This window comes from Salvelinus sp. IW2-2015, linkage group LG2, assembly GCF_002910315.2.
Source record: "Salvelinus sp. IW2-2015 linkage group LG2, ASM291031v2, whole genome shotgun sequence".
NCBI lineage: Eukaryota > Metazoa > Chordata > Actinopteri > Salmoniformes > Salmonidae > Salvelinus > Salvelinus sp. IW2-2015.
Window position 1 is genome coordinate 6,963,913 of NC_036839.1, and position 11,426 is coordinate 6,975,338.

An 11,426-nucleotide genomic window follows, 5' to 3' on the forward strand; every position below is an offset into this window, starting at 1 on the left:
CCCAGGTGGTGAGGGCAAGTAACAACATCTCTACCCTACTGATCCTCAACACTGGGGCCCCACAAGGGTGCGTTCTGAGCCCTCTCCTGTACTCCCTGTTCACCCATGACTGTGGCCATGCACGCCTCCAACTCGATCATCAAGTTTGCAGACGACACTACAGTGGTAGGCTTGATTACCAACAACGACGAGACAGCCTACAGGGAGGAGGTGAGGGCCCTCGGAGTGTGGTGTCAGGAAAATAACCTCACACTCAACGTCAATAAAACAAAGGAGATGATCGGGGACTTCAGAAAACAGCAGAGGGAGCACCCCCCTATCCACATCGACGGGACAGTAGGAGAGAGGGTAGAAAGTTTTAAGTTCCCGGCGTACACATCACGGACAAACTGAATTGGTCCACCCACACAGACAGAGTGGTGAAGAAGGCGCAGCAGCGCCTCTTAAACTTCAGGAGGCTGAAGAAATTTGGCTTGTCACCAAAAGCACTCACAAACTTTTACAGATGCACAATCGAGAGCATCCTGTCGGGCTGTATCACCGCCTGGTACGGCAACTGCTCCGCCCACAACCGTAAGGCTCTCCAGAGGGTAGTGAGGTCTGCGCAACGCATCGCCGGGGCAAACTACCTGCCCTCCAGAACACCTACACACCCGATGTCACAGAGGCTATAAAGTTCATCAAGGACAACAACCACCCGAGCCACTGCCTGTTCACCCCGCTATCATCCAGAAGGCGAGGTCAGTACAGGTGCATCGAAGCAGGGACCGAGAGACTGAAAAACAGCTTCTATCTCAAGGCCATCAGACTGTTAAACAGCACCACTAACATTGAGTGGCTGCTGCCATACAAAATGTATCACTAGCCACTTTAAACAATGCCACCTAATATAATGTTTACATACCCTACATTATGCATCTCATATGTATATACTGTACTCTATACCATCTACTGCATCTTGCCATCTTTATGTAATACATGTATCACTAGCCACTTTAAACAATGCCACTTAAATAATGTTTACATACCCTACATTACTCATCTCATTTGTATATACTGTACTCGATACCATCTACTGCATCTTGCCTATGCCGTTTCTGTACCATCCACTTCATTCATATATCTTTATGTACATATTCTTCATCCTTTACACTTGTGTGTAAAGGTAGCTGTTGTGAAATTGTTAGGTTAGATTACTCGTTGTTGTTATTACTGCATTGTCGGAACTAAAAGCACAAGCATTTCGCTACACTCGCATTACTTCTTAGCGCAAGGGTCAGAATAAATATATTTTTTAAAAATTAACGTGCCCAATGTAAACGGACATTTTCTCTGGCCCAGATCGTAGAATATGCATATAACTTACAGATTAGGATAGAAAACACTCCAAGTTTCCAAAACTGTCAAATATTGTCTGTGAGTATAACAATACTTATTCTGCAAGCGAAAACCTGAGAAAATGTAACCCGGAAGTGATAAAAAAAAATCAAATCTGTGTTTCCTGGCCCGTCTAACCTCCATTTAAAGGGGTATCACCCGATTCATTTTCAAATGGCTTCCCCAGGCTGTGCCCAGCTTTAGACATAGTTTCAGGCTTTTATTTTGAAAAATTAGCGAGTTTTTTCAAAAGTAGTCAGGTGTCCTCTGAATATTTCTGCGCGCGAGAGAGGGGCACCCCATTTTCCTTTTTTCTCTTAATGAATAGGTTATGGTCCGGGTGAAATATTTTCAATTATGTTTGTTAAAAACAACTGAGGATTGATTATAAACAATTTGACATGTTCTACGACCATTACGGATACTTTTTGCAATCTTGATCGATCGAACGGAACACAGCTTTGGTTTTCTCAAATAACGCGCAACCAAATGGCGTTTTTTTGTGATAAAAGTAATATTTATCGAAAACAAAAATAACATTTATTGTGGAACTGGGAGTCTCGTGAGTGCAAACATCTGAAGATTATCTTAAGGTAAGCGATTCATTTTATTGCTTTTCTGACCATGCTAATTTGGGCTAGCTGTTTGTAGCATTGAAAGCTACACTCACAAAAGCTTGGATTTTCTTTCCCTGTAAAATATATTTTCAAAATCTGACATGATAGGTGGATTAACAACAAGCTAAGCTGTGTTTTGGTATATTTCACTTGTGATTGCATGATTATAAATATTTTTAGTAATATTTATGCATTTGGCGCCCTGCAATTCTAGCGGTTGTTTAGGAAAGGGATCCCGTAAAAGGGATCCGTAGCGCAGAGAAGTTAACATCTGCTAACCATGTGTATGTGCCAATAAAATTTGATTTGGGTCCAGCAAAATTAAGGCAGTTTATACAATTTTAAAACATTACAATACATTCACAGATTTCACAACACACTGTCTGCCCTCAGGCCCTACTCCACCACTACTACATATCTACAGTACTAAATCCATGTGTATGTATAGTGCATATGTTGTCGTGTGTGTGTGTGTGGTGTGGTGTGTGTGTGTGTGTGTGTGTGTGGTGTGTGTGTGTGTGTGTGTTGTGTGTGTGTGTGTGTGTGTGTGTGTGTGCGTGTGCGTGTGCGTTTGTGTGTCTGTGCCAATGTTTGTGTTGCTTCACAGTCCCCGCTGTTCCATAAGGTGTTTTATTTTTCTGTTTTTTAAAATCTAATTTTACTGCTTGCGTCAGTTACTTGATGTGGAATGGAGTTCCATGTAGTCATGCTCTATGTAGTACTGTGTGCCTCCATAGTCGTTGTGGACTTGGGGACTGTGAGAGACCTCTTGTGGCATGTCTTGTGGTGTATGCATGGGTGTCCGAGCTGTGTGCCAATAGTTTAGACAGACAGCTCGGTGCATTCAAATGTCAATACCTCTCATAAATAAAAGTAGTGATGAAGTCAATCTCTCCTCCACTTCAGCCAGGATAGATTGACATGCATATTATTAATATTAGTTCTCTGTGTACATCCAAGGCCAGCCGTGCTGCCTGTTCTGAGCCAATTGCAATTTTCCTAAGTCCTTTTTTGTGACACCTGACCACACAACTGAACAGTAGTCAAGGTCAGACCAAAACTAGGGCTGCCTTCTTGATAGTGTTGTTAAGAAGGCAGAGCATCACTTAATTATAGACAGACTTCTCCCCAGCTTAGCAACTACTGCATCAATAAGTTTTGACCATGACAGTTTACAATCTAGGGTTACTCCAGGCAGTTTAGTCATCTCAACTTGCCCAATTTCCACATTATTTATTACAAGATTTAGTTGAGGTTTAGGGTTTAGTGAGTGTTTTGTTCCAAATACAATGCTTTTAGTTGTTCCAAATACAATGCTTTGTTTTAGAAATATTTAGGGATAACTAGTAGAGATGACCAGGGATATTTTCTTGATAAGTGCCTGAATTTGACCATTTCTGTCCTGCTAAGCATTCAAAATGTAACAAGTACTTTTGGGTGTCAGGGAAAATGTAAGGCGTAAAAAGTCCATAATTTTCTTTTGGAATGTAGTGAAGTAAAAGGTGTCAATAATATAAATCCCTGCAACAGATACAATTATATTTTGGCTTATGGCCAGATCCAGGGACGCGACTTTGACTGGGGACATGTCCTCCCCCACATTCTGAAATTGCATTTTTGCAATGTGATACAAAATGAGGCAGCGGTGTGCTTTAGGACCYTCAGAGCGGTCGGGTAGGCMYTTTGTCCGACTGGATAAAAAAATATTCATATGAATTATTATTATTTTGGAACTGGGGCCTCTCCCAAAAATTGTCTAAATTGTCAATGAACTTCAAATTGATAGAGGAACCATAGGATTTAAGCCAGRAGTGTAGCCAGATGAGACAAKTAAAGTGTTCCATTCCGTGACRTATTGTTGGTKRAGGCCCGGAAATGAGAACCCGATTGTCTGTCTCCTTTAGCCTGTCTATGAAACCTTTGAATAAATGCTACAATTTATGAAGATTTATATTGTTTGTACCATCATGAATGACTACTGTGTGAGCATTCAGATGCTTCTGCATCACAATAGGGACCTGGTGATCTATGTCACAAACACGGAATCCGGGGAAGCAGTTTGTCTTGCTTCCGGGACCACCACATCCCTAACTATGGACAAGGAGAGGGTCGCTGCGAGCCTGTTGGACATCAGCGGGTCCCGGCGAAGCCCGAGGGCTCAGAGCTGTAAAACGGTTCGAGAGCCGCAGGTCTGGACGAGAGGGCAGAGGAAGAATACATTGGAATGGTCTTAGAGTAAGACGCAGTAGTCCTCCGGTTCTCATTGGTTGGATGTGTTAATACAAGTTATTGGTCCAAAGTAGTATCATCCATAGCTACTGCAGAGGAGCCCAATCTCATAGCGCACCCTGGATTATCCCCTTTGTCATTTATGCTAGCCTGCTAACGTTAGCTCCAGGAGACGGTCCAATGCAGCCAAATGTGGTGTGTTAAGAACAGCACTAACACTGGGTTCCGAAATAAACAACATTTGATTCAATCACATGAAGGACAAAACACTCACTGTACAGAAAATGATTAGACTATACTGTACATGTAAATCAGTTCACATAAATTACTGGGTAAACAATATGAAAAGTATTAGCGTATACATGTACATCAGCTCAAATAAGTTGCTGTATATGCCAAGCAATATGCCAAGGAGTCAAATGCTGTTGGTATTAACCCCACGACTGGTGTTTGGGGTACTTGCTCTTTAAGGGCCGGTTTCCCAGGCACAGATTAAACCTATAAAATTGCCAGTGTAGAATTCCCCTACAATAACCCATGTACTGTATAGCCTACAATATGTATTCCATTTTATTCACACTTAATAGACAATTAAGACATTTTAATTTGTTTGGTGACAACAATAACACAGACAAGACAAATTGGAGGCATGGGACACAACATTACAGTAACATTTAGATAAATACATTAGCTATATTGTCACAAGTGGGATATTTCATTTATGTTGTTAGAAATGTAGATCACATGTAGGAGGACTATGTAATTAGATTGTAAGGATGTGCGGATAAATATGTATTTAAGCTCTAAATAGTCATCCACCTAAAACATGCATTGATAATAACCAGTGATAGGTTGTGACATCAACCATATACTGTATGAGCATGTAGTGCCRTTTACTTCCAAAAMAAACATAAGGTTGTCTCCCACAATGCTTTGGTTCCGACTTCAGGTTGCAGTTTGTGAGGAGCAACTGCCGAAATTATAAATCGACTGCAGTTGAAAGTTCATGACCTTTGATCACATGGTTGTGGTAAAGGTCATGCAGTTAACAAGTCTGATTTTTTTTTACACCCAAAATGCAACACACTTTGAAAAGCGGTGACCAACGTTGGTCAAAGTCTTGACAAAAGTTATCCGCTCGAATGCGCCCATTGTCTCTGAAAATGGTCATCATCCCAGAGTATTCCCTCACAATTAAATAACCTCCATTTGCTTCATAGAAAGACAATGGAGTGTTGAACTTTTAACTTACTGTCGATCTCATTCATTTCAATAGGGATTAAATCAAAGGTGTTCATTTTAAATTGTAAGACTAAATTCTAAGCAGGTAGCTAGTCGTCTGTTTTAGAAAACATGCATTTATTGAGAATGGTGAAAAGTTAAAACCAAGGTCTTCTTTTGAAATGATTTGAATCAGGTTATGAGATTATATGTAAAATAAAATATTTACTTTTGGAAAGAAGAGCGATGGCCAGTCCAATGAGTGACAGTATGACCACGATGACCAGCAGAGAGATGGCGATACCTTTCCAGTTCCTGTCTGGCCCAAAATCCGGCACATCCTTCAGAGAGAGAGAGAGAGATAGAAAGAGGGAGGAAGAGAGAGAGAAAAGGTTAATATTCATAAAGAATTTGTAYCAAGTTGAAGGTAGAAGTGGAAACAAAAAAGAAACATCTCCCAACCGGACAGTCGGTCCATTAAGCCAGAGACGAAGAGGCGAAGCGAGAGGATTTACTCTGCCCAAAATTCAGTCTGTGTGAGATAAGCCCTTTTTTGTTTGGAGGTCTATGAGAGAGTGTTGAATTACGTGAGACTTATTTGARCAAATAGAAGTTTTGAAATATTTAGGCTGTTACAAATGTAATGATATAAATGGATGCACATGGCATTCCGGAAAACTTTGAGATTACACTGAACAAAAATATAAACACAACATGTAAAGTGTTGGTCCCAGTTCAATGAGCTGAAATAAAAGATCCCAGAAATGTTCCATACGCACAAAAAGCTTATTTCTCTCAGCTTTTGTGAGCATTTCTCCTGGTCTGGMACAAGGTAGCACGTCCGGTGAACAGGTCAGAGTTCCATAGCCACAGGCAGAACAGTTKAAACTGGCGCAGCAGTGCGACAAGGTAGCACGTCCGATGAGCAGGTCAAGGTTCCATAGCCACAGGAAAAATAGCAGAAACTGGATCAGCAGCACGACTAGGTGGACGGGATGGAGACAGCCAGGAGTTGTCAGGCCAGGTAGTCCTGACGCAAGGTCCCAGGGCTCATGCCCTCAGGGAGGGGAGAGAGAGCGGAAAATTAGAGGGAGCATACCTAAGATCACACATGACACCAGATAAGACAGGATAATTACACCAGATAGGGTGGACTGACCCTAGCCCCCCYTCACATAGTCTCCAGTATCTATGCTGCAATTGTCTGAGACAGGAGGGGTCGGGGGACAATGTGGCTCTGTCTGATGATACCCCTCGGACAAGGCCGACCATGCAGGACATAACCCCACCCACGTTGCCAAAGCAAAGCCCCCATACAACTAGAGGGATATCAACAGACCACCAACGTACTACCTTGAGTATAGCCCACGCAGATCTCCCCCACCGCACTAGCCCGAAGGGGCACAAAACTGGACAGGAAGATCATGTCAGTGACTCAACCCGCTAAAGTCGAGTATAGTGMGGYAAAAAGCCTGGCACAACTTGACGTACCCCTCCTTGGGACAGCAGGGGAGAGRACTAGTAAGCCAGTGGCTCAGCCCCTGTAATAGGGTCAGAGGCAGAGAATACCAGTGGAGAGAGAGGAGCCAGCCAGGCAGAGACAGCAAGGGCGGTTCGTCYCTCCAGTGCCTTGCCGTTCACCTTCCACGCCTGGGCCACACTACACCTAATCATAGGACCTACTGAAGAGATTAATCTTCAGTAAACACTAAAAGGTTGAGAACGAGTCTGCGTTTCTCACATGGATAGGCAGACTATTCCATAATAATTTAGCTCTATAGGAGAAACCCCTGCCTCCAGCTGTTTGCTTAGAAATTCTAGGGACAATGAGGAGGCCTGCATCTTGTGACCATACCGTACATGTAGGTATGTATTGCAGGACCAAATCGGAGAGATAGGTAGGAGCAAGTCCATATAATGCTTTGTAGGTTAGCAGTAAAATCTTGAAATCAGAACTAGCCTTAACAGGAGCCAGAGGCTAGCACTGGAGTAATATGATTGAATTGTTTTGTTCTGGTCAAGATTCTAGTAGCCGTATTTAGCACTAACTGAAGTATATTTTGTGTTTTATCCGGGTAGAGTAGAGCATTGTAGTAGTCTAATCTAGAAGTGACAAAAGCATGGATTAGCTTTCTGCATAATTTCTGGACAAAACGTTTCAGATTTCTGCAATCTTACGAAGATGGAACAAAGCTGCGCTTTAAATATTCTTGATATGTTCATTAAAAGAGAGATCAGGGTCCAGYGTAACGCTGAGGTCCTTGTCAGGAGTATTCTTTAGTCATTACTTTAAACATATAAATTCCTTTATCAGTCCTTCACTGTTTCATTTGAGATGACTGTGCACCCATCAAGATTAATTGTCAGATCAAACAGCAGATATCTTTGTTTCTTGGGATATCTTTGTTCCAAGAACTAGTATCTCTGTTTTGTCCGAGTTTAAAAGTAAAACATTTCCTGCCATCCACTTCCTTATGTCTGAAACACAGGCTTCCACTGTAGGACATTTTGGGGCTTCACCATGTTTCATCAAAATGTACAGCTGTTTGTTGTCCACATAGCAGTGAAAATTGACATTGTGTTTCTGAATGACATCACCAAGAGGTACTGTAGAATATATAGTGAAAACAAAAGTGGTCCTAAAATGGAACCTTGAGGAACACCGAAACTTACCATTGATTTGTCAGAGGACTAACCATCCACAGAGACAAACTGATATCTTTCTGACAGATAAGATTTAAACCAGGCAAGAATTTGTCCGTGTAGACCAATTTGGGTTTCCAATCTCTCCAAAATAATGTGATTATCGATGGTGTCAAAAGCCGCACTAAATTCTAGGAGCACAAGGACAGATACACAGGCTTGGTCTGACGCCATTAAAGGTTAATTTACCACCTTCACAAGTGGGGTCTCAATATCAGTAAAGTCTGAAACTTTACTTATACATTATTTGTCTTCAGAAAGGTAGTGAGTTGCTGCGCAACAGCTTTTTCTAAAACGTTTGAGAGGAATGGGAGATTCGATATAGGCCGATAGTTTTTTAAAATTTAAATGGGCACAGACACGGTCTCAATGGGGAAAGCTAGTGGTACACTCCACTAAGCTGGCAGGCTAGCTAACAGCCTGCTGCCTGCCCTGCACCCTCGTTCATTGTGGAGCAAGAGGAGTTAGAGCCCTGTCTATGTTGATAGATAAGATGAGAGCACCCCTTCAGCTTGGATGGAGTCCGTCACTCCTCAGATGGCCAGCCTTGTTCCTGTTTGTGCGGGAGTCCTAGAAAGAGGGCCAGTTATCTTAAAATTCTATCTTTTGGGAGTGGCAGAAAACAGTTTTCAACGGGCGATTGAGTTGTGTGAGTCTGCTATAGAGCTCATCKCTCCCCATAACTGGGAGGGGGCCAGAGACAATTTCTCGATACCAACTCATCTTTCTAGCTAAGTTACACGCTGAAGTTATGTTGCTCTTGGTGACCTCTGACTGTTTCATTCTAACATCATTGGTGCTGACGTGCTGACAATATCCCTACACCATCTACACTCGCCAGTTTTAGCCTCAGTTAGTACCATCTTCAGATTAGCCTTTATGTCAGTAGCCCTGCCCCCTGGTAAACTATGTAGGATCGCTGGATGATTCTTTTTAAGTCTAATATTGCAGGTAAGGAAATTTCCAATGYCTAGGGTTTTCAATTTGTCAGAGCTAATGGTGGGAGGCTTCYATGGCTCAGACCCCGTAACGGGTGAGGAGAGTCCTGAGAAAGCTTGGGCTCTGACTCCGACTCGTTACTTAATGGGGACAACAGGTTGAAAGTTTTTATCGGCTGAATGAGCGACACCGGTTGAGCATGCAGACAGCATTACTTTCCAGAAGTCATGAGAAAATTGCGGGGACTGGGCAGGGGGATTATTTGTCACACAACACAATGCCATAGATGTCTCAAGTTGGGAGAGTGTGCAATTGGCATGCTGACTGCAGAAACGTCCAACAGGCCTGGGCCAGAGAATGAAATGTTCATTCTCTACCATAAGCCGCCCCGACATTGTATAGAGAATTTGGGAGCACGTCCAATCGCCTCACAACCGCAGACCACGTGTAACCATGCCAGCCATGATCTCCAAATCCAGCTGCTTCATCTGCGGGATTGTCTGAGACAAGCCACCGGACAGCTTATGAAACTGTGGGTTTGCACAATTGAAGAATTCTGCAGAAAACGGTCTCAGGAAATTAATTTGCGTGCATGCCATCCTCAACAGGGTCTTGACCTGACTGCAGTTCGGGCAAATGCTCACATTCGATGGCCATCCATGAAGTGTGCTCTTCACAGATGAATACAGGTTTCAACTGTACCGGGCAGATTGCGTTGTGTATGTTTGGCGTGTGTGGCCGAGCGGATTGCTGATCTCAACTTGTGAACAGAGCGCCCCATGGTTGCAGTGGGGTGATGGTATGGGCAAGCATAAGCTACGGACAAAGAACACAATTCCTTTTTATCTAAGGCAATTTGAATGCACAGAGATACCGTGACGAGATCCGAGGCCCATTGTCGTGGCATTCTTCCGTCCATCACCTCATGTTTCTTCATGATAATGCACAGCCCCATGTCGCAAGGATCCGTACACAACTCCTGGAAGCTGAAAATGTCCCAGTTCTTCCATGGCATGCTTACTCAACAGACATGTCACCCATTTAGCATGTTTGGAATGCTCTGGATTGACGTGACCGACAGCATGTTCCAGTTCACACCAATATCCAGCAACTTCACACCACCATTAAGAGGAGTGGAACAACATTCCACAGGCCACAATCAACTCTATGTGAAGGAATGTGTCATGCTGTGTGAGGCAAATGTTGGTCACACCAAATACTGACAGATTTTCTGATCCATGCCACTACTTTTTTTATTACTGTATCTGTGACCAGCAGATACAGTTGAAGTTGGAAGTTTACATACACCTTAGCCTAAAACATTCAAACTCAGTTTTTCACAATTCCTGACATTTAATCCTAGTAAAAAATGCCCTGTCTTAGGTCAGGTAGGATCACCACTTTATTTTAAGAATGTGAAATGTCAGAATAATAGTAGAGAATGATTTATTTCAGATTTTAATCTTTCATCACATTCCCAGTGGGTCAGAAGTTTACATACACTCAATTAATTTGGTAGCATTTGCCTTTAAATGTTTGACTTGGGTCAAATGTTTCGGGTATCCTTCCACAAGCTTCCCACAATATGTTGGGTGAATTTTGGCCCATTCCTCCTGACAGAGCTGTTGTAACTGAGTCAGGTTTGTAGGCCTCCTTGCTCACACACGTTTTTTCAGTTCTGCCCACACATTTTCTATAGGATTGAGGTCAGGGCTTTGTGATGCCACTCCAATACCTTTACTTTGTTGCCTAGCCATTTTGCCACAACTTTGGAAGTATGCTTGGGGTTATTGTCCATTTGGAAGACCCATTTGCGACCAAGCTTTAACTTCCTGACTGATGTCTTGAGATGTTGCTTTAATATATCCACATAATGTCCTCCCTCATGGTGCCTCTTTTTTGTAAGTGCACCAGCCCTCCTGCAGCAAAGCACCCCACAACATGATGCTGCCACCCCGTGTTTCATGTTTGGGATGGTGTTCTTCGGCTTGCAAGCCTCCCCCTTTTTCTGGTCATTGCCGATGGTCATTATGGCCAAACAGTTCTATTTTTGTTGCATCAGACCAGAGGACAATTCTCCAAAAAGTACGATCTTTGTCCCATGTGCAGTTGCAAACCGTAGTCTGGCTTTTTATGGCGGTTTTGGAGCAGTGGCTTCTTCCTTTCGCAGCGGCCTTTCAGGTTATGTCGATATAGGACTTGTTTTACTGTGGATATGGATACTTTGTACCTGTTTCCTCCAGCATCTTCACAAGGTCCTTGCTATTGTTCTTGGATTGATTTGCACTTTTCACACCAACGTACGTTCATCTCTAGGAGACCGAACGCGTCTCCTTCCTG

The 11,426-nt window shown here is 42.9% G+C and overlaps 1 protein-coding gene across 1 annotated transcript in view; it reads right to left on the minus strand.

The window, feature by feature from the left end:
- Positions 1-10,041, minus strand: part of LOC111972657 (inactive dipeptidyl peptidase 10-like) — a 68,193-nt gene extending 58,152 nt beyond the window's left edge. Inside the window, exons 1-2 of the mRNA XM_070449295.1 lie at positions 9,961-10,041; positions 5,674-5,785 (exon numbers count right to left, since the gene is read on the minus strand). Coding sequence (XP_070305396.1) covers positions 5,674-5,785; positions 9,961-10,041 — 193 coding nt within the window. The remainder of the gene's footprint in view (positions 1-5,673; positions 5,786-9,960) is intronic.
- Positions 10,042-11,426: the final 1,385 nt, after the last annotated feature.